Source organism: Mauremys reevesii, linkage group 3, assembly GCF_016161935.1.
Source record: "Mauremys reevesii isolate NIE-2019 linkage group 3, ASM1616193v1, whole genome shotgun sequence".
Lineage (NCBI taxonomy): Eukaryota > Metazoa > Chordata > Testudines > Geoemydidae > Mauremys > Mauremys reevesii.
The window spans coordinates 116313432-116337960 of record NC_052625.1 but is presented as its reverse complement, the minus strand read 5'-3'; the positions used below and the strand labels follow the sequence as shown (position 1 = coordinate 116337960).

Genomic DNA, 24529 nt, shown 5'->3' with positions numbered 1-24529 from the left:
ATGACAAACTCTCTGTCTTGTGAAGACTTAGTGAACAAAGCTGTAAATACACAAAAGGAGCACTTCCTTTTTATTTAAATGCTGAAACTACTCTGAAGAAACCTCAATGTTCATGTCAAAGATTGTTTAAAGTCCTTATAGCCTGCTCCTGCTATACTTTGAGTATGTGGTGCGGAGCCAGGGAAGCTGGTGTGATTGTATGTGTGAGTGAATGAGAAGGGCAGTTTTAATGGGTGTGTGAGTGCGTGTGTTGGGGGGGGGCAGAATTAAGAGTAGGTATGAGAAAGAGGCAATGTTAAGGGGTCAGTGTGTGTGTGTGTGAAAGAGAGGCAAGATTAAGCAGTAGGTAGGAGTTTGTGTGTGTGGCAGGATAAAGGGGTAAGTAGATAGATGTGAAAGAGAAGGGGGGTGTTTGTGAGGGGCAAAGGTGAAAGGTGCGTGAGTACATAGGGGTGTGTGTGTAAAGTAGGGTGACCTGACATCCCAATATTATCGGGACCTTCCTGATATTAGGGGCATTGTCTTATATATGCAACTATACCCTGTCCCCCCTCCAAAAAAAGTTCTGATATTTCACGCTTACTGTCTAGTGACCCTAATTAATGCAGGCGAGGAAGAGCGGTTGGTTGGTAGGTGGGTGCAGCGTTGAGAGGTGGGAGGGCAGCGTTGTGTAAGGGAGCCGCAGGCAAAGCCCCAGAGGGGAGGGTGAGAAAGGGGCAGGGTTCAGAGGTGGAGGAGGGTGTGTGTACGTGAGGGGCAGGACGGAGGGTGGATGGGTGGGTCCCTCGTGTGGGCAGGAAGGGGCGGAGAGTGGCGTGGCCCGGCCCGGCTACATGTGAGAGGGGGGCAGGGGCCGGTGCGGCTCCTGGGGGGCTGCGCTAAGGCTGGGCAGGGCCGGGCAGTCCGAGCCCAGCTCTGTGACTCTCCGGGGGCCGCAGGGGCGACCGGGGCTGCGGGATGGGAGCGGGGCCCGGCGGAGTCCCCGGGCGGCCTTGACCTGCGTGGCGGCGAGCGGCGGCGGCCGCTGGCCCCGGGGAGGCGGCGGCGGCGGCGGTTCCCCGCTGGGTCGCGGGGCGGCGGGGCCTGGGACCCGGAAGCAGAAGCGGGGCCGGAGGCGGCTGGATGGGAAGCGGCGGGGATGGGGGAGCAGCAGAGCTCGCTGAGCACCCTGCGGGCGGCCGCCGCCGAGGCGCCGTTCCCGGCCGGCGGGGCCCGGGAGGCGGCCGAGCCGGGGGAGCCGGAGCCCGGTAGCAGGCGGCGGAGCGGGGAGCAGGAGCCGCTTCCCACCGGGGCCCCGGGGAGTCCGGAGCGCAGCGAGGAGTCGCCGCCGCCCCCTGAGCCTCCTGCGGAGGAGCCGGGGGCTGGCGGGGAGCCCGGGGCGCCGCCCGAGGAGGGGCCGGGGCGGGACTGGGGCAGCAGCCGCTACCGCATCCCCCCGCGGCGGCACGTGTATTGCACCGTGTACTGCGTGGAGAACGACCGGGCTGGGGCCGGGCCGGGACCCCCGCCCGCCACAGCCCCCGGGGCCCTGCCCGCCCGCCGCGCCGCCCTCGGAGACCCCTTGACCTCGGGGGGCAGCATCGAGGTGGACTTTTACCTGCTGCCCGAGCCCTACTTCGGGCCCCTGCTGGTGCTCTGCTGCCGGGTGTGCCTGGAGGAGAAGCCCATCAAGCCCCTGCCCTGCTGCAAGAAGGCGGTGTGCGAGGAGTGCCTGAAGCGCTACCTGGGCGCCCAGGTAAATGCCCCGGCCCGCCTCACCCCCTCTGTGGCGAGAAATGCCCCGGCCCGCCTCACCCCCTCTGTGGAGAGCTCTGACCCATCCCACCCAGCACCCAGGTAGATACCTCGGCTCTCCTCACCCTTTCGATGGATGGCCCTACCCCATCCCGTCTTGGCTCCTAGGTACATTTCCTTGCCCTCCTGAGCATCCAAGCTGTCAGCCTCGTTGCGAGAGCCCTGCCATTAGGGCAAGCTTCACGCCCCCTTTCCTATCCCATTTCTTAGACCCCCAAACATAGTTAAAACTTAGTATTTTTCTCTGAAGTGACTGGTTACAGGGCTACTCCCTCTTTCATGTGTAGCAGAAGGACTTGCTGTTCATTGGAGCTGGACATTATGGAGGTGTGCACACTCTTCCCCCTCAGTGGCTGAAGGATTTGTGTGTGTAGGTTGAAGATGCTCTAAAGTTTAAACTCATTTTCTTTAAATTTCTCTTGAATTATCCCAGCCTGATGATATCAGCAGGTCAGTAAAACATGAAAGAGACAGGTTCACTTCTGCTGCTGTTGCCAGAGGCCAATAAAAACTTTCCTCTCCGCACTGGCTAGTACATTAGGCATTTTGTATGGACCCTGTGACTCTTTTCAGTGACTAGTGGAACTGGGCTAGGTTTAAATGGGAAAGGAAACATCTCTGCCAATCTCACTTAGAAGGAGATGGATGACAAGAGAGAGATCACTTGATCATTGCTTGTTAGGTTCACTCCCTCTTGGGCACGTGGCATTGGCCACTGCTGGCAGACAGGATGCTGGGCTGGATGGACCCTTCGTCTGACCCAGTATGCCATTCTTATGTTCTTACATTCTTAGATCAAAATATAATTTAAAACTGTTTTCCTACTCTAATCTAATGGCAAAAAGAATCTCCATAGCTGGATTTAAAACTAGTCTGTATGTATCAGCAATACTAATGGATTTATTAGGTTTATTTCATACAGCATACTGCAAACAACTGTTGAATTGCACACCAGGGTTGATTTTTCAGTAAATTATGTAAAACTAAGGTGAAGCCTTATAGTCCAGTATAGAAACACTTTGTACCACCTTGTTCAAACAAAGGTATTTACCAAACTGCTTCCAAATTTGATGATTTTTTTATTAATATCTGAGAGCTATTGGCTTATTTTAGTAACTGTTTATTACTTAAATGCTGAAGTATCATGCACAACCACATTCTTTATCATGCTTCACATTTTAGTGAGCTTACACCATCTTCCTCCGTTTTTACATGTTCATATTGTTGCCTCCCAGTCTGAATTTTAAAAAAAAGTATGTTACTTTATAATTTAAATTGCTTACTGTGACATGATTGACTTAATCTCTCCCAACACTTTCCCTTAAAACTAACAGAATTGCTAACTAGCTTAGTAACTATAGGGTTTTTTCTTTGAGATGACTGCCTGATAGACATACTCTGGTTGAGGCATGAGTTCCGAACTTTGGTCCTCATCCTGCAGACCCTTACATACTTGCAAAGTCAACAGCACTGCACTCCCATTAGTGGATATAAAAGTGTTTATAACACAAACTACAGCACAATTCCTTCTATTAAATAAAAATTAGGGCTGTCAGTTAATCATAGTTAACTTGCGCAATTAACTCAAATTAATTGTGATTAAAATATTGTGATTAATCACAGTTTTAATTGCATTGTTAAACAACAGAATACTAATTGAAATTTATTAAATATTTTTGGATGTTTTTCTATGTTTTCAAATTTATTGATTTCAATTACAACACAATACAAAGTGTCCACTGCTCACTTTATATTATGTTTTATTACAAATATTTGCACTGTAAAAATGATAAACAAAAGAAACAGTATTTTTCAATTCACTTCATACAAGTACTGTAGTGCAGTCTCTATTGTGAAAGTGCAACTTACAAATGTAGATTTTTTTTGTTACATAACTGCACTCAAAAACAGCGCAATGCAAAACTTTAGAGCCTACAAGTCCACTCAGTCCTACTTTTCGTTCAGCCAGTCGCTAAGACATACAAGTTTCCTTACATTTACGGGAGATAATGCTGCCCACTTCTTATTTACAATGTCACCAGAAAGTGAGAACAGGTGTTTGCATGAGATTTTAGTAGTCTGCATTGCAAGTAAGGATTTAAATACTATTTAAAAAGTTAATCATTTAAATGATTAAAAAATATTTTGTTTAAATGGTGAACCAATTAAAGGGCCTCCTGGCGTGGCTGGGGCTGCACTGGCCGAGCAGCATTGCTCCGGCTGGGCAGCGTGACTGGGGCTGCTCTGGTCGGCACAGCACCATTGGAGTCGGTGGGCAAGCAAGCTATGAGGTTAGTGGTTAAGGCAGATTAACCAGTAAGACTAATGCTTACTGGTTAACCAGTTAACATTTTCCATCCCTAATTGCAAGGTATTTACATGCTAGCTATGCTAAACATTTGTATGCCCCTTCATGCTTCGGCCACCATTCCAGAGGATATGCTTCCATGCTAATGACGCTTGTTAAAAAATAATGCATTCATTAAATTTGTGACTGAACTCATTAGGGGAGAATTGTATGTCTCTGGCTCTATTTTACCTGCATTCTGCAATATATTTCATGTTATAGTAATCTCAGATGATGACTCAGCACATGTTGTTCATTTTAAGAACACTTTAGCTGCAGATTTGACAAAACGCAAAGAAGGTACCAATGTAACATTTCTAAAGATAGCTACAGCACTCAACCCAAGATTTAAGAATCTGAAGTGTCTTCCAAAATCTGACAGGGATGAGGTGTGGAGCATGCTTTCAGAAGTCTTAAAAGAGCATCACTCTGATGCAGAAACTACAGAACCTAAACCACCAAAAAAGAGAATCAACCTTCCACTGGTGGCATCTGACTCAGGTGATGAAAACGAACATGCATTGGTCTGCACTGCTTTGGATAGTTAGTGAGCAGAACCCATCATCAGCATGGATGCACGTCCTCTGTGGTTGAAGCATGAAGGGATATGTGAGTCTTTAGCGCATCTGGCATGTAAATATTTTGCAATACCGGCTTCAACAGTGCCATGTGGACACCTGTTCTCACTTTCAGGTGACATTGTGAACAAGAAGTGGGCAGCATTATCTCCTGCAAACTTGTTTGACCGAGCGATTGGCTGAACAAGAAGTAGGAGTGAGTGGACTTGCAGGCTCTAAAATTTTACATCATTGTATTTTTGAATGCAGTTTTTTGTACATAATTCTACATTTGTAAGTTCAACTTTCATGATAAAGAGATTCACGACAGGACTTTTATGAGGTGAATTGAAAAATACAGTTTCTTTTGTTTTTTATTACAAGTATTTGCACTGTAAATTGAGCACTGTACACTTTGTATTCTGTTATAATTGAAATCAATATATTTGAAAATGTTGAAAACACTCAAAAACATTTAAATAAATGGTATTCTATTATTGTTTAATCGCACAGTTAATGTGTTTAATCGCTTGATAGCCCTAATAAAAAACCAATTGTAAGACTAAAATAATGCTGATAAGGAAGGCAGGGAGTGCGGGTCCATGCAGTCAGTCATTGTGAAGAACAATATTTACTGTAGTAAGTAAATGTTCCCCTTGTTTAAAACATAAAATTCTTGCCCGGTGTAAATAGCAAGTAATTAGGATACCCACTGTGATTAAAAAATAATCACAGGAGATGTTGAGGTGTCTCAATTTCACAGTGACACTGCTATTCCGATCAGTCTGAGAGCATCTGATTTGGAGGTTAAGATCTTGTCTACAATGCAGTTTTTAGCCTTTGGTGTAGCTGCACCAACGCAGGCTCTTTGTATAGACAGTGGTGTAAACTGTGACATGCACTGATGCAGTCTACCTCAGTACAGACACTCACTAAATCCGGGGAGTAATGCAGTGTAAAAGTATGGATAAAAATCCGGTTATTGGGTTTATGTAGTTCTATAATGGGAACATCTGAGATTTGTAATAGGAACTTTTAACACCTGTTGGTACTGGAATCCTTTCTGGTTCATATAGCACAGGGGTAGGCAACCTATGGCACGCGTGCCGAAGGCGGCACGCAAGCTGATTTTCAGTGGCACTCACACTGCCTGGGTCTTGGCCACCAGTCCAGGGGACTCTGCATTTTAATTTAAATGAAACTTCTTAAACATTTTAAAAACCTTATTTACTTTACATACAACAATAGTTTAGTTATATATTATAGACTTCTAGAAAGAGACCTTCTAAAAACTTTAAAATGTATTACTGGCATGCAAAACCTTAAATTAGAGTGAATAAATGAAGACTCGGCACACCACTTATGAAAGATTGCCGACCCCTGATATAGCGTATCAGTTTGTGGAAGTTTACTGACAACTAGAACTATCCCTCCATGCTATTAACAGTCTAGAGATTTACCCTAGCGGAGACATTGGTTTTTGTTTGTTTTGTTTTTGTGTTTTAGAACTTATTAACTAGCATGTTCTTACACTAACACAGAAAAGGCAACTTAGACTTTTTCATGTTCCAGCTGGTTGAGTTGAAACATAGGCTCCCTCCTAGGCTTTAACTCGACCAGCTAATGTGTGTGCCAAAGTACAGTTTGCTTTGTCTGTGCTAGTGTTGGAATGTGCTAGAGCTAAATGACATTTGGAAAAAAAAACCTGAAATCAAGACAAACATGGAATAGTGTCGTTTTGTTCAGATGGTAATAAACTCCACGTTGCATCCGATAGAATGAGAAGAATTTGAAGGGGGCACATACAGGTATGTTTGTTTCCAGTCTAAGATAAATGTATCCAGTAAGGATCCTTGATACTTCCTATCCTCAGAATAGAACGGATTTCATTTTGCATTGAGTTCTACGGCAAATAGAAAACTTCTTCAGGTGGACCTATCTGAGAGCATGGGTTTGCCAATGCACTCTTCAGTGGCCACTTGTGCTGGATATTGTACTTACAGCTGAGGTCATCTGTCAGGATGTTATCTTTGCCTTTAATGTGGAAATTTCCAGTTCTTCAGGGTGCTGAGCCCCACCCTGACAGTTGACTTGGCACACAGCAATAGTGTTACTAAAAGTTGTGAAAAAGAACACTTTGAGGCAAGATAAAAATGCCAGGCAGGCTAGACAGCATGACAAGCTACCAAGAACACGACAGCTGGACTCTTCCTAAACCTAGAGACCTTGTATTATGAGATGGTTCAGCTGAGCTCTGCAATCTAACCCTGATGTGTCTATTACTTATACTGTTGATGATGGGCTGGGTTGAAGGGAACTCCTCAGCAACCATGCAGTGCTTTTATCCACAACCATGGAGATTCAAGTTGCAGGGTGCTCAGTGCTTGCCATGATTGTCTACACTACAAATTGAGGTGGTTGAACTGTTTTTAGCTAATCCTGCATTGATCTCAACTAGAGTTTGATTATAGGAGCAAGAAGCCTTCAAACTGAGGAGTCTGATGCAGAATCTCAGTTGTCTGAGGATTTGTCCTGAGCTAAAGCAACTTTGAACATAGCCTGTAACTAGTTTAGTGGGAGGTGCATTATCTGGAGTCTGAAGCTGTCCCTGTTAACTACTCCATCTGCAGGAGGGTGGGCTTTTGAGGGATGGTTCTTAGGCCTAAGAAATAGAACAGCTAATTATCTTAGGAATCTAGTGTGCAGCCCTTTGAGGTGTGAGGTCTAGTATTGACTAGTCATTAAGAAATGGACATACACAAGCTTCCGTAGGGCTGCTGTTACTGCTGTACGCTCTGTGATGGGTCTTGAGGATGGCTATACAGAGTCCAAATGGCAGACACCTCTTCTCCCCCAATTGTGTTGCTCTGCTACACAAAACCTGAAGTATTTGCTATCTTCAAATCAAGACTCTTAGACTAGTCTTCTGGATACAAGGATGTTATCTCAAATGCTAATATCACCATATAGAATTTCATCTGCTTGATAAATTTGTTGAAAAGTCTCAAACATAGTGAGATGCAGTTCCCTCTTTTGGGACTCAGGAAATAACAAGAAGTAGTACTCCTTTTCCAAGTACTGTTAAAGGACCTCTCCTAAGACTCTATCTGGAATAGAAAAAAGTTTTGTTTCGATAGCACTTTCTTGTGAGAGGAATTCCTGGGAAAGAAGAGAAGGCAGGATGGAGTGGAAATAGGTCTTGGAAATCAGTTCAAATAGTGTAACCTCCTTCTAACTTCCCCATGTAGCAAGGGGAAAGGAAAGGCAGCTGGCAAGAAGGGAAAATGTCTTCCATCAAGTTTGGTTTGAGCCTCTTAACAGACATCATCACTACCATGAGGAGTGCAGTTTAAGAACCTACACAGAATAGAATACAATAGACCTGTGAAATGTAGTGTTTTGGTCCAATTGTTGTAGGAGCTGAACCACTGGCAATGACAGACAGTCTCTGATGATAAAATCTGCCCTTCTCTTCAGAAGATACTGATTGCCTCTGAGTAAGTCCTTGCCTGGACAACGGGTGGGAAAATCCTGGTCTTTGAAGTTGTAAGGCGATAGAACATATTAGCAGAAATATCAAGGCCTAAAGACTTCAGAATTGTATTAAAGTTTCTGCATAATTTTCCTATTGAGCAAGCGTGGGGCCTGTAGTGACATATTTTCAGAAGTGTTTTTAATCATGGCTTTTGAAATGGTGCTGAACAGGGTTTTTTTCCTCCTACAATTGCAGTTAAATGGTGTTCACTGGTTCATTGCCAATGACTGTTTTCTGCTTTGTTTAATTTTGCTAACATAGGACAAGACTTAAGAATCACAGCCACCCCCTACCACATATACATCAAATTCCACCTAAATCTGTCTGTGGAACGTGCCACCTAATGCATAAGCAGTGTGGCAGAGCACTTTCTGCAGGTGGAAAAATTACTCTGCAACTGCAAAGTATTCTGTTTTACAGATGTAAAAACCAGAAGATGAGATGAGATTAATTTACTGGGAGTGGGGTGGGGACTGATTTAGTCTTTAGAAGTTTAGCAGATGAGACCAGAGTTCTAATAATGGTCCTGATATTGACTTATTGTATGTGACCTTTGGTAAGTCTCATACCTTCTCTCTGCCTCAATTTACCAATCCAAAACTTGGGCATGGTATTTAACTGACCTGTCAGGGAATCCTTTAGGGTTGATTAGAAACTAGTTGCCTGAGAGAATGCTTCTGTTTCCTGTATCATGTTTACTGCCTTTAAACAGAGCCATTGGGGCTATGGGAAGGAGATGATTGGAGTAAGATTCCAATGCCTGTGTGCCAGGTGGGGGTGACCCTAGAAAACATGGATCTGGCCATAGGAATTCCGTGGCATGGGAGCTGAAGAAGACAGCCACTTGCAAACCTCAGCATAGGTAGCATGTTGGGGTGGGACTGGAGAGTGAGGGGGTGGAACTGCAGTGCTCTTTCTGGGCAGCACCATCTATGGGTAGCCTTCTTAGTGCTGATTAAATTACCCCTAGGGCTGCTCCCCAGGACCAGGAGGCAAAAGGTGGCTGAAAGCTAGGTTAACAACCCTTCCCTTGGGCTGTAAATTTTGTTCTGCGTAGTGTAAGAAAAGGGAGAGATTAGTGTACTTGACTTCTCAACCTCAATATTGTATTCATTCTGCTTCTCTTACATGGCATTCAGCTTTCTTTATTTTAGAAGCTGTGTATACACACAAGCCTGACAGATGAATGATTCACTTCCTCCTCTCTAGTAGTGGTTTGTAAATCTGAGTCAGAGTGAATATTTGGTGTTTGTTTGTTTGAGAATTCCCTCTAAAAACAAAACCAGACACAGTGAAAGCATTTGGTACAAAGATTTATGAATAACGTTCAGCCATTCATAAAACAAAATCTTGGCTAAATTTGTTCTGGATGGATGAACTGAATGAAACTGAGGTGAAGAATTACATTTACAGTATAACCTAACTTTTTTCTCACCTCATTAATCTGTAAACTTGATGACTACCACACAAAACTGGTCGTCTTATTGCCCAATTTTCAGCAAATATTAAAATGAGATTAGTGAGATTTCATTATTTCTATAAATTGTAGTACAGTACACTAGTAAATATGTGAAGTATTATAATTAAATCTATGCTATCATTTTCCTTATAAATGAACCAAGTAAATCTTGTGGTACAAGACCCTTGCTGTTTTTATTGCTCTGTTTACTTGTGGATCATCAAGTTTTGAGAGTTATATTTTGGTCCCCCATTTGTTAGTGATGTGTTTTACTTTGAGTTTGCTTGTGGTATTCATTCCTATGTTAAAGGAACATTGTCAGGTCAACTTAAGTGGCATACTCTATTCTGAATATTTTTATATAGTAAGTTGACCCCTTAAAGATTCTGTAAGTGAAAGAAAATGGAGGAAAAATACTTTTTGTTTAATTTTTTCCTCTAAGGAGTCAGTCTGTCGCCTGGGTCTTTCACACAACTGGAGGAAAAAAACTGAAAACATGACTGTAAAACCATGTGGGCTGGTGGGGAGGTGGGAGTAGGCATATTGCCTAACTTGATCTTTAAAACTGACTAGATTTAAAGCTGCCTCCGTTGTGCTTGCATGAGCTAGACGTGACTCCTTATGTGCTAAATCCTCTTTATGCTTCTCTGGTGATATAAAGTGGATGCAGAGCTACCCAGTATGAACAGCTGAGAATTACGCTGATGTGGGAAAATCATCAGCAGGTGTACAGCTGGCATATCCAGATCTAATCCATACAGCCCCTCCCTCATCTGTATATGGAGCCGGAGAGTATGTGTCCAGACTGTGCTGTGCTTCAGTGGTTGCTGGCTGGCATAACAGTCCTGGGGGCTGTTAGGAGCTGTTTTAGCAGTCTTGAAACGGCTCTAAACTATGTTGGGTTTGGGGGTGGCTTAGAATAGATCCCAAGATTGGGAACCCGCAAAGAGATCTGTTAATGTAGATGTTCCCAGTACTTATTGGACATGGTTGAGGATTAAACCCAAGAACTTGAAAGTCAAATGATATGCAAAATAAAGCCAAATGTTGAGTATTTTTATAGCACTCTCAGATATGTAAAGAGATTTTTCCACATTTATTTATTTTTAAAGGGAGAAATAACTGGTTTGGGATTAGGCTTGAAAAATGTTGACCCTAAAGGAGAATGTTTCTGAAAGTTATGTGCATATAAAAACAGAAGGTATTAATAGAACTCTGTATGTAATTGCCCTAATGATTGCATTAATTACCATAAATACTAACAGAAAATATTGGTGAGTCTGAATTATAATCAGGCTTGGCAATCTAGTTCCCTTAAATCATTTGGCCCATGCTACGTGGAATGCTGTTTCATACTCAACATTCTCATGGAATTTTGGCAAGCATGCTCAGATAGAATGCTGTAGGTTTCATAAATGTATATTCTGATGTTGATAAAGTTCGATTTGGGGTGGAGGGAGATCATCTAGGTTACAAAGTATTAAGTGACCAATGGGGTAGGGCAGATGGGGGTGTACTTAGGACAAAGCAGGAGGAAAGTTTGAGAAGGACAGGGCAAATGAATGGCTAGCAATCCTGTGAGGCTGAGACTGACAGCTGCATGGGGGGAACATACCAAATAATACTAGGAAGTACTGTGTTGTGTATTACACCACTGTTCTATGCTCTTATTTTTATTTCCAGACAAAAACTACATTAAATAGAAGTTAAGATTGATAATACATTGTAACGGGTTTGGGCCCTTTGGGGTGTCACCTGATGTGCTGGGGTGCCACTGAGTCAGTCTGTTCTGCCAGCCTGGGTCCCCTTTACCTGGCCTTGCTTGGCTAGGCTCACAAGCCTCTTCCAGCCAAGCATGCAGGCAGGGCCACACCCAGCTGCACAGAGAGACAGAGATCCATCCGCTCTGGAAAAATTCAGCCTTAGGGGCTCGCCCCAACACTCTGGTGCCCCTACTTTTAAGGGGTACAAACCCAAAGGTTTTATTAAATTTGCCCCTTCCCTCAATGTGGAGGGAGATATGCACAACTCTCTCCCCCCCCCCCCCCGTTAGAAATCACCAGGGTGAATTTGATTTAAATCAATTCGATTTAAATCAAGTCAGGAAGACTTGATTTAATCATGGATTTCTACATAAAAGTGCATTCTTGTTGGTTGTTATAACCTTAATACATATTCTTCACAACTCAGAGATCGATGTAGGTTTCATTTTTAGAAGGTACACACTATAAATTTTTAAGTGATTTATTTTGAAAACTTTTCAGATTAGTTTTACAGCTATATCAGAAAATGGATGATTGTGCCGTTATTTCATTTACCAAAGGTAACTGAAGTAGATAGTTCACCTCCCAAAGACTACATAAATATTTCCAATTCAACAGGTTAATATTAAATATTTGGAGGATTTTCTTGCCATGCTGTATTAGGAGGAGAACATCACCAGACAGACATTTGAATTTGTTTTATTTAACTAAAACAACAATGTTATGTATTCTGGACTTTTTTCTTCAGCAGCAAACATAATAATTTAACAAAACAAGCATAAGAATTTTTGAATTTAGTTAAACATTCAGGTTTTTTAAAATCAGGTTTGTTTTTGTTAAAGTTGTTTTTAACTAAAATAGTTAAATATTAAAAAAAAACCCAGAAATTAAATCGACTATGTCAGCCAGGTCAATGTGAGAAACTTAAAATATTGGCTTCTGCAGCTAACTCAGTCGTCTTCACCTTCATTTTCCTGTTTGTTCATAATCTGGAAAAGAAAAACAAGCTTTCCTGCTTTTTCAGGTTTCAAACAATTTTTCAATTTGGACTGAATTAGTCCAAAGGAAGAATATATTCTCTCTAAACCGGCAGAAGAAGCTACTGTTGTTAAAAATGAGATTATCACTTCAACAGTGTCTGAATAAAAGTGCTTAAGTGACTTGCACCAGTTCACTGGTGTGACTTTCTTTAAAACATCATCAGCAAACATATATTTCTTGAACTGTTCACCCTTAGCTCTGAAGTTTATTATAGTTGGTATTATGGTGGGATGATTGCTGGATGTCTGTCAGAGCCAACTCCTCCTCTTCAGCAGTTAAGGTTTGACCCTGGTACCAAGTATTGAGAATATTTGCAAGAAAATGAGCTGGAGATAGTGCTTGTCCCATTTGTTTTTTTAATGCTTGTAATTTAATTCTGTCATTGCATATTTCTCTTTTTGAGATCTCACTCAGTTCCTTCCAAATTTCAACAGCGTCAGCAATAAAACAGCTATTTCCCTGCATTTTGTTCAAGGCTACAGAAATAGGCTTTAGGGTACTCAGCATGTGTTCAATATTTCTTTTAAGCCCAACATCTATTTTTTTCACTATTTTGTTCACAAATTGTCATCCAGTTAGGTCAGTTCTTGATATAGTGCTCAAAACAGTCCACTACTGAGTTCCATTGCACGTCTGTGGGAGAGTTAGCTTGGTTCCTCCCACTTTTTTCAGAGCAGGTGCTGCAAAGTGGTTATTACGGAAGTATTTTGCAATTTCAACAACATTAGCCTTTATTTCTGGAACACTGAACTCTTAGGCTAGGAGGTGCATCAAATGAGCACTGCAACTGTACGTTATTCGCTTTGGACTCTCTTCACTCTCTCTCAAATTTCTTCTCATCTTGGATACATTGCAGCATTGTCTGTGACCAAACTGCATACTAGACATTTGAAATTTTTTTTTTCACAGTTTGTTATAGCATTTACTGCTACTTCTTGTAAGTATTCTCCTGTATGTGCATTTCCTTTTGTATCAATTGTTTCTACATTCCCTTCTTCTGTTGTCACACAGGCACATACAACAAGATCATTGTGGACATTGCTCCACCCATCAGGACTCAGGTTAACAATTTTACCCTCTAAACCTTTAGCACACTGCTCAGTTTCTCTTTCATACACTTTATCCAGCAATTTGCCTGCGACATCTGCTCTGTTGGGTGGACTTATCCTGGTCTTAATGACTGAACCATGTTAATGAAGTGTGGGTTCTCAATCATACAGAAAGGAGAGTTTGTTGCATAAACAAACTGGGCAATTTTTTCATCCATTACCTCTTTTTGTAATCTGATGGTTCTTATCACAAACTTCTCTATGGTTGTTTCTTCATGATGGAGATTTGTTTTTCTTCTTTTGGCTACAGGTGGTATACTATGGCTATGTGACATACATGATGTGACTGAAACACTATCATTGGCAGATAAATCTGAAACAATAGAAAATGATGGTGATCTTGAAGGTGGATAGTCTTCAGAATCCTGTATGTTGAGGATGGATTCTCCTAAACAAAAGTCAATTACCACCATACTGTACTCATTGCATTCACTGACACTCAGTACTACTTTAAAGGTGAAATTGTAAAAGGAAGATCTGCCTATTTCAGCTAATTATTTTTTATCACAACTGCATCTAAAATGATAGTACCGTAGAGTAACAACTATATTTTTTGCTCAAACATGAGAATTCAAGAATAGTCCAGAAGGAAGACAGGCAGTCCTTAAGAAAGAAATATGAAATAAAAAAGTTTACCAACCTGATGTTCCTGCATGTTCAGACATGTTCCTTTCATCATCTTCAACACAGCTTCCTCCTGAGAAGGAACACTTCTCATGATGTTTCATTCAAGCAACCAGGCCTTGCATTTCTTTGTTGCACTGTTTGCATTTTGCATGCATGCCTGTCTTCCCACAGGTAGAGGAACTTCATTAAAATATTCCCAAACTGGGTTTCTTTTACAGCCTGCTGCCATTATAGGTTTTCCCTTCTAGTGAGAGAAAGGTATGGTAGATCTCAAATCAATGAAGGCTACACTCAGAAAGACCTCAAGACTTCTGGAATATGCTGCTCAAACAGTTTCACTTTTGTTTCTACTGCCTGCCCCTCCCTTCTCACATTTATCTCCAGACTTCTTCTCTTTGTCGAGATCTATTCCGCCCCCAGCTACCTTCTATTCATTGAACTTTTTGAATGAAAGAGGTAAGAGATTGACTCTGTGTACACAAATTTGCAGAGGGACAGTAGGATTGAGGTCTGTTATTTCTCACCTCCTATATATTTTATTTATTTATTTAAAAACATTTTTGCTGTTAAGAAGCATGTTATCTGTGGAGATACAAATCCATAGTTTGAGAACTGCAAAACTAAGCATCTCTGATGGTATCTTCTAGACTGAGCACTGAGTCCCATTGGGTAGTTAGAAAGATTAACCTAAATCTATACAGAAGCCCCTGGAACCTGATCAAATTGGATTCCTAATTCATAAACTATTGGAACTCATTTACAAAACTTCTCTTAAACATTACATTAATATATTGTTTCATACTATAGAATTAGAATTTATTATCCTTATTCCACGATGAGATATATTTGAGCTATAATTAATCTTAATTAAAGCTATCTTTAGATAAAATGTTTTTTGAGGAAAAAAACCTATCAAAAAACTGATTTAAATAAAAAAAATCTGATTAAAAAAAAATCATTGATTTTTATCCACCCTGGACATTACATAAACTAGGTTATATTATAAACAAGAAATAAGTTTTTATTAACTAAAAAAGGTGAATTTTAAGTGAATATAAGAGAGAACAGACAGAACAAAGCAGATTACTGAGCAAAAAAACCAAAGTACGCAAGCTAAGCTCAATATACTTAAGAAACAGGTTGCACAATGTAATTTCTTACCCTAAATGTCATTTTAGACAGGTTGCAAAGTTTCTGTGGTTCAGAGTTCTGGTTATATTCCTTTTCAGACTGGACCCCTGGCTCAGCCCCCTCGCCTTCCCTTCAGGTGGCTTTAGCAGTCTTTCTTCTTGGTCAGACAGACCATAGAGAGGAGGAGTTTTGTTTGCCTTCCTCCCCACCCTTAAATAGCATTTACATAACGTGAGAATCCTTTGTTTCCTAAACTTGACCCCCCTTTCCATCCAGTGGAAAGTTACAAGAAGTCCCAGGTAATGTTTAGTATCAGGTGACAAGACCCTCCTGACTCTGTAGTATCACAGCATCTATGAGTCAATGGCAGTACAGAGTGTCCCCAAGCCTTTTCACAGTCCATTGTCCTCGCTGATTGGCCATCAGCCCTGTCTGGCTTTTGCATTGTTGTATCTGAAGGGTTACCAGTGGGTGTCATCCAAAGTAGCATCGTTGAAATACAGATACATAGTCAATAGTCCTAACTTCAGATACAGAAATCATACAGGCATACACATTGCATAATCACATTCAGTAAATTTCCAATGATATCTTACAAGACCCATGTTGCATAAAGTACATCTGTTATGTTATATTCATATTACAAGAATATTTTCATAAAGAATATGGAATGAAACAACACATACATAATTAAGGGTTTAAAAACAAAAACCCAGAGATGCTGTAATTATACCAATACCAACTGTTAAAAAGCAAGAAATTCAGAGTTAAGATTAAATTTAAAAGAAATTCAAACATGTTAAGTTATGGAAATATGGTTATGGCACCCAAACAACCGTAACTCTGTCCTAAAGTGACACTATGAAAAAAATCATGTAATTACAATTAAGGTAATGTTTTGGCTGCAGATTAGATTAAATTGACTCTTAAAGACATTCAATTTTTGTTTTTCTTCTAGCACCAGGAAGGGAAAATTTCTTAAAGACTAATTTTTAAATTTTAACTGTAGCCAACTGTAAATTTCTAAAATCTTAGAAAATTCATTCTGTGCTCAAAAAGCAAATGCTGTAATTTTGGGCAGGATATGTTGTATTCTTTAAGTATAAAGTGGCTGAATATAAGTGCAAATCTAAAATTTGTGGAACCATGAGCAGAGTTTTATAATAGAACTAAATTATAGTATTGCAGGACTTTCCCTGAAGAGGAAAATATATAAATCTTGGGCACATCTCATTCATCCTGCTCATAATCATTTTTATATCTTCTGTTAAAACAGCTGTTTCACAGTTTCCCTCTTCATTTTTTTTTGTAGTTAGGGCAGCTATAGATTAATGAAAAATGAATTGTGATTCCCTTTCCTGTGGAAGTTTAGTACGTAAAAACTGTGAATCTTTCTACCTGTATAGTTGTGTTTTATGTTCACTCTCTCACTCATGTTCAGTGTATTTCTTATATTCTCTTCTACATTTAGATCCCCTGAAAAGAGTGGTTTCTAGTGCAGAGTGTTAAATTGACTTCACTGTACTGCACTTCCATTTGCTGCCTATAGGGATATTTAGCCACAGAGTCAGGTTGATGTCAGATGTCTTTTTTTAAATCTGTTGCTGCTCTGTAGTATTAATTGTTCACTACACATCTGCTCTTAGCCGTTCAAGTTACAGAGGACAAAAATCAGCCACCTTCTGTCAATGGAGCCATCAGCTGTTGTCAGAGGAAAATTGAAGCATATTTGCTTCATTGTAGGCAAAAGATCCTTCAGTGTAGTCTGCGCTCGCAGCACAGCCTATGCTTAAGGTTGTTTGACACTTCCTATTATTAGACCTTTTTTTCAGTTGCTTATAGCTTTGCAAGCTTGACCATTCGAGCTGAAATTTTCCATGCTGGGTGTCTGCTTTAGACTGAATTTTTGGGGGGCAATTTTAGCAAAAAATGGATCAGCCATTTCTGATAACAGGATTATGGGAAACAGATTTTTTTGCCCATGTTTTGGTGTTTTTTTTTATTTATTTTTTAAACAACTCTAATAATTTGGTTGAGAAGCACTTTGTGCCTCCTTGCCTTGGAGCAGGGATTTGAAATTCGGTAGTGGGTTGCCTTTGTGTCAGGGATGTTCCTTTTACCTTCCCTCTTGAAAAACCACCCAAACTTGAACAGTTTATAAACCTTTGGAAAATTGCACTAGCACACCCTCAGAGACTTGTTAGTTTGGCATCTAAATTCTCCAAAGATTCAGTCTGCGTGGAATATGCTTCAGCCCAGGGCTACAGGGATAGAGCAGGACTCACTTCAATTGCTGATCTAGGCTGCTGTGGTATCTGGTACTGGAACAGAGAATAAGAGAGACATGGATTTCCTGTGCTCTAAATAATTCCCCTGCTGGCTTCCAGGTAGTGAGGAGGAGGAAGAAGAGTGGCCTGACTGAAATGTAGAGGGGACAAAAACTGAATGGGGATAGGGAACTTGATGGACAAGGAGGCTGGGAATAGGATGAGGAATCTAGGAAGAGGAGGTGGGATGGGGCTGGAGGGACAGGGCTGGCACAGAGAGAGGCTGGAGGTGAAATGGGCAGAAGAGATCAGGCTTGTGCAGAGGGTTTGGTAGGGGGAGGGGGGGAAGGAGCAGAAAGGTCTGTGCCCACTCCTCTCCAGAACCTACAAATAAACCCATAAGAACGGCCATACTGGGTCAGACCAAAGCTCCATCCAGCGCAGTATCCTGTCTACCGACAGTGGCCAATGCCAGGTGCCCCAGAGGGAGTGAACCTTCACCCTCTGACAAACAGAGGCTAGGGACACCATTCCTTACCCATCCTGGCTACTAGCCATTAATGGACTGAACCTCCATGAATTTATCTAGTTCTCTTTTAAACCCTGTTATAGTTCTAGTCTTCACAACCTCCTCAGGCAAGGAGTTCTAGAGGTTGACTGCGCTGTGTGAAGAAGAACTTCCTTTTATTTGTTTTAAGCCTACAGACCATTAATGTCATTTGGTGGTCCCTAGTCCTTATATTATGGGAGCAAGTAAATAACTTTTCCTTATCCACTTTCTCCACACCACTCATGATTCTATATACCTCTATCATATCTCCCCTTAGTTTCCTCTTTTCCAAGCTGAAAAGTCTTAGCTTCTTTAATCTCTCCTCATATGGGACCCGTTCCAAACCCCTAATCCTTTTAGTTGTCCTTCTCTAAACCTTTTCTAATGCCAGTATATCTTTTTTGAGATGAGGAGACCACATCTGTACGCAATATTCAAGATGTGGGTGTACCATGGATTTATATAAGGGCAATAAGATATTCTCCGTCTTATTCTCTATCCCTTTTTTAATGATTCCTAACATCCTGTTTGCTTTTTTGACTGCTGCTGCACGCTGCGTGGACGACTTCAGAGAGCTATCCACGATGACTCCAAGATCTCTTTCCTGATTAGTTGTAGCTAAATTAGCCCCCATCATATTGTATGTATAGTAGGGGTTATTTTTTCCAATGTGCATTACTTTACATTTATCCACATTCAATTTCAGTCCAGTCTCACCATTCTTCTACTGTCTCCAGCCTCCTCTAATGGCTGGTCCACATAGAGGATGACAACTTACTGCTGTTTCTAGTCACTCCGTTAGCTCAAGTGACAGAGTTTTGTGCTGTGGATGTAAAGGTTACAGCTCTGCCAATGAAGCATGTGAGAATCAGTATTTCTTTATGTGATGAAATTTCTGGGTTTCGTGTGTTTTTGTTTGTTTGTTTTAAGCAAGGATCTTACATGTGGAAAACTGTTAAAATAACATTAAGGTTGCAAAGTGAAGCATGAAAAGTTAGGAAATGCCAGAAATTGAGATTGCCTAGCAACCCTGATTCATCCCGCTTGTGTGTATACATTATGATAAGTCTTTAATTACATGATCACATTTTCTCCACATAACTGCTGCCTCATTCGGTTTACAGGATGGATGAATGGTGCTCACTGAACAAGCCACTGCTTGGTATTTTTATCATCATTGTTCACTGCGTGGCCCCATGACTTTAAGTACTGCATTCTATTCAAACTCAGCTCTGAAGACAGAATTGACTTCCTCCATGGCACTAATCACTATAGGAATGAACATTAATGAATCTATTTTCACAACATTCCTCTGAGGTGGTGGTTTTCTAGGTGTGTGGATGAGGGAACCGAGGAAGAGAGAGGTCAACACTGTCTGCTAATCTTGAGTGTCCAGTTTGAGATGTCCCAGGGTCTGATCTGTTTTTCAGAATACTTAGCATCATATAGCACAGCTCCCAGTTACTTCAGTTGCAGCTGTGAGTGCTCAAGTTGAGCATCCATAAAATGAAGAACATTCAATCAGTGACCACCTGTGAAATACTTGGTTTAAGTGATTGACTAGCATCACGCAGATTCTATTCCTGCTTCTACTTCAGAGTTCCCAATCTTCCAGGTCAGCCTTCAGGTGCCATGACCATGAGACTGTTCTTTCTCTTCTGGGAGTTGCCTGCCTTATTCATTGCACATCTTCCCAATTGTGCAGCAAATGAGGCAGGGATCCTACAGACAAAAGTCTCTCTTATTACACAGCCCTGAGTGATCCGAAAAGCAGGTCCATCATGAGCACTGAATGAGGCAGGGATCCTGTGGAAAAATGTGATGATATAATTAGAGACTGCATCATTGTGTACACACAAGAGAGCTAAATTAAGTCTGCACAAGCAATGTTAATTCTAGCATTCTCTAATTTTTGAATGCTTGACTTTGTAACTTTAGCATTCTAACAAGGGGGGTGTGTGTGTAATAGATTATGTAGTATGTCATGTCTCACAAAGTAGTCTCCTGCTCTGGTTTTCCTGAGCAGCCAGAGGGCCATCTTCACTTACTACCTAAAGATTCCACCTATGTATGGGAATCACCACAGGGTGTAAGTCTGCTGTAGCAGTGTCTTTGTTACATCCTTTCCAGTGCAGGTGGTGATGTCAGCTCCTCTGTTCCCTTCCCCTGGGCGCAAACACGTCAGGCTGATCCTTAGCTTCTGGAATGGGACCATGAGCTCCTGGACACAAGAGCCAACTTTTGGAGAATGCTGTAACTTACGCAGATGGCTGGTCCAAGGAAGAAGAGTGTATAAAGATTGCTTAAAGTTCAGTTCTGCCGGACCAGAGACTCTGGTCCAGCATCTCTAGAATATTATTTATTTTTACACACTTAAATGTAAGTGAATGCAGTGTGTAGTGATGGGGGGAAGCCCTTATACTCTTATATGGGGTAGAATCCTAGAAAATCTGTAGCCTTTAACTCATGTAGTATGTAACTCTTTAAAAGCACCCCCCCCACACACACACACACACTAGAGCGTTATCTAAGACTTTATTATCCAAAATTTAAAAGTACATATAAACTATGGTAATCTGTCGTGATTTTAAGGAGTACATGTAGCAGTTAACCAAAATTACTAAGAATGATATCCATGTTTGGTGACCTGCTTTTTGAGTAAGGCCCCAATCCTGCGAATGACAAGTAAGTAGAACTGTTCTCATGTGTAAAGGTAGGCATTGGTGTAACTGGTTGTTTGCAGGATCTGGGCTTCAATGTACAAAGCAAGTAATATGACTGGAAGCTAGTTGAAGTGGTGTGGCTATTATAGACATAATCTTTTAAAATTAGATTAAGTTTTTCCTTATGTATCCCATAGTTCAATGTGCAAAACTTGAAACAAAGGCTATATATAATATATATGTGAAAGTCTGTGAGGTTCCAGTTGACTTACTAGGACTACTTTTTTCCCCAGTTAGAGTAGAATTATACAGCTCATACTTTCTCTACAACTGTCTGTGGTAGTATTTAGCACACTTGCATGTTCAATACACTTCTATAAAATGGATTTCAGTGGAGGTGGAAAGTAGACTTCAGAGATTTTATTATTAAAAACAGATTTATAATTAGGGTACACCATGCACGAGAATACAACAAAGGATCAATTTTGTTTTAATAAAATGTTCCATTTAAATCTAAATGATTCCATAAAACACTCTTAAATTTTCCCTTGGTGCTGCTTAATGTTGCTTGGCAGGGAATGGCTTGTGGGTTTAAAAAGTAATCTTGTGGCTTTGTAATGTTTGTCATTTACTAATTGAGTAACCCAGAAGTAGACTGTGTGTGTGTATGTGTGAGAGAGAGAGATTTATTTTCAGGGTCCCACAATTTCCTCTACATTATGGGATTGGCTATAGAATGTCACCCTCGAAGCAGGATTTGGCTGCCACATCTAAGCTTTTATTTATTCTTTTAACATTGATTTTTAGCCCTTTATGGTTGTGAAGATAACTACCTAAATGTGAATTGATGTAGTGTGCTTTACTGTGCAGACAGCATGAAAGGAAAGCTTTTAGAGTAGTATGATTTGTTCCTGTTCACCCTAATAAGATGTTAGTCTGAAATTCACTCATGCAATTTTAAAGGTCTTGTTAACTTATTTCACTGATGGTAGTATTGGCAAGCTGTCCAGCTAACGTGTTTTTTTTTTATCCATCACTTGTTAGCTGTAGTGGTGGAGAAATAGAGGGGGCCACAACAGGACATCTGGCTGCTGACCTGGATTGCTGGGGCAGGGAAAGGAGTCAAAAATCTTGCCCACTTCCCATGGTTTTCCTTCATCTCCCCTGGAAAAAAATCAGGTGTGTGTGGTCTCTGCTCACAAGAGGAACAGAAGGAGGAGATGCATACTTTCCCAAGTACTAAAAATCTTAACTATCCTCATAGTGTAAAAAAAACCCAAGCCATCTATTGCCCTTTCCAAGTTGCCAAAAGTCCCATCTTGACAGAAACCTGCAGGTTTTATGCATTTATTCAAAATCTTGCAGCATACTAAACAATGAAAATCTGGAGGCAGCACATATGGGGGAAAAAATCCATGGTTTTGTTGTTTTTTTTATTTTCATATTAAATAAAACTCATTAATAAAATCTTGAATTTATCTGAATCTACTGCAGAAATTTCATTCTGATTCAGAATTAGCCCTATATCACAGAAATCAGGATTTTGCTGCGAAAGTGAATTTGTGTGCCAGAGACTGTTCAGGCCCCTTCATATAATCTGATCCTATGGAGCCCTGAAGGTATCTTTGTTTCTTTCAGGTTTCAGAGTGGTAGCTGTGTTAGTCTCTAAAATGCCACAAATACTCCTCATTCTTTTTGCTGATACAGACTAACAAATTTATTTGAGCATAAGCTTTTGTGGGCTAAAACCCACTTCATCGAATGCATGCAGTGGAAAATACAGTAGGAAGATAGATATATATATATACATATATACACACACACAGAGGATATGAAAAAATGGGTGTTGCCATACTAACTATAACGAGAGTAGTCAGTTAAGGTGGGCTATTATCAGCAGGAGAAAAAAAACTTTTGTAGTGATAATCAGGATGTCCCATTTCCAACAATTTACAATAAGGTGTGAGTAACAGTAGGGGGGAAAATTAGCATGGGGAAATACATTTTACTTTTTGTAATGACCCATCCGCTCCCAGTCTTTATTCAAGCCTTACTTAATGGTGTCAAGTTTGCAAATTAATTCCAATTCTACAGTTTCTTGTTGGAGTCCATTTTTGAAGTTTTTTTGTTGAAAAATTATGACTTTTAAGTCTGTAACTGAGTGATCAGGGAGGTTGAAGTGTTCTCTGACTGGCTTTTGAATGTTATAATTCTTGACGTCTGATTTGTGTCCACTTATTCTTTTGCGTAGAGACTGTCCGCTTTGGCCAATGGCTTAAATAAAGATTGGGAGTGGATGGGTCATTGCCAATTTACTGTTGCTTCTGGTGCCGCCCATGCCAGCCACTGAGGTGCCCTGTTCGAGAGGTAAGCCTGCCTTGGGACCTTTCCAGTGGTCTCGATCAGTGCAGTACTGCTCCTTGCAGCAGGCGATGCCTCGCCAGTGCTCGTCCAATACAGCCAGTACAGCTCAGTGCGGGCACGTTGACGGTCTCAGAGATGTTGGTCTTTTTGCTCCCATTCCTGATCTATGGAGCAGCACTGCACTCTAAGTGTGACCTCCCATCTGATGGGCTGGCACTGTTTTTGGAACAGACAGACAGTAAATTACATGGCCTGAAAGACTCTGGGGCTACCTGGCCCTTTATGTGCCAGGACCGGCAAGGAAGCAGTTTAAGCCCCAACAGCCACACAGATTTGATCAGAGCCCTTCCGCAAGAAGGGCAAGGGCTATAAGCGCCGGCAGGGCCATCAGCCGGCACCCTCAGCTCACTCGATCTCTACCCATTACAAACCGGGTAACAAGCTGGCATTTTGAGGGTGTGCTTGAAGCTTTCTCGAGCCTGTGTCCTGGATCCAGCACCCCTGTTATTTTCCAACCATTTGTCCCCCTTCCTCTCTGCCTGCACCTCTATAACATCGGACCAGTGAGTCCTCAACACAGTAGCAGGGGGATAATACCCTCCAGTTTATTTCTGTCCCCACCCTCCTTCCCTGTCCCTCTTCAGAGACCCTTCTCACAAGCATCTGCTCGCTCGGGAGGTGCAGGGCCTTCTGTGGGTGGGAGCCATGGAGGAAGTCCCTCTGCACTTAAGGGGGAAAGGGTTTTACTCCTGCTATTTTTTGATCCCCAAAGCCCATGCCCCTTCCTTGACCAGCGGAGCCTCAACAAGTATCTAAAGAAGTTGAAGTTCCACATGGTCTTCTTGGCCTGCATCATTCCTTCCCTGGATCCAGGAGATTGGTATGTCACACTCGACCTGAAAGACACTTACTTTTATACATAGATATTTCACGGACACAGACAGTTCCTACGTTTCATAGTTGTGACTGCCCCCTCAGATGTCAGGGTATCTAGATTTACCCATACCTTGACGACTGGCTCGTCAAGGGCCGGTCCAGGTCCAGCGCAGTGTTGAGATTTGCAAGTCACTTGTCAAGCTCTGGGCCTGTTGATAAACAAAGAAAAATCAACATTGATTCCAGTCCAATCGATAGTTTATTGGAGTGGTACTCGACACTACCCAAGCCAGAGAATTTCTGCCAAAGGCCAGGTTCAGAGCAATGTCAGATCTGGTTGCCAGCATCACTGCCCATCTGCTCACCACGGCCTGGATCTGTCTCAGACTATGGGGGCACATGGCAGCATGTATGCACATTGTCCACCATGCGAGACTCAGGCTGCG

At 41.6% G+C, this 24529-nt stretch overlaps 1 protein-coding gene across 5 annotated transcripts in view; it reads left to right on the top strand.

Annotated features, from left to right (window-relative positions):
• Window positions 1-1022: 1022 nt before the first annotated feature.
• The window catches only part of RNF217 (ring finger protein 217), a 94715-nt gene continuing 71208 nt past the window's right edge, over window positions 1023-24529 (top strand). For 3 of the 5 annotated variants that reach the window (XR_005596556.1, XM_039531683.1, XM_039531681.1), the window contains exon 1: window positions 1023-1735. Coding sequence is in view for 4 of the 5 variants with exons in the window: in XM_039531683.1 (XP_039387617.1) it covers window positions 1139-1735 (597 nt within the window). In the remaining variant the exon portion in view is untranslated. The remainder of the gene's footprint in view (window positions 1736-24529) is intronic. The other 2 variants (XM_039531682.1, XM_039531680.1) reach the window with 2 other exon arrangements.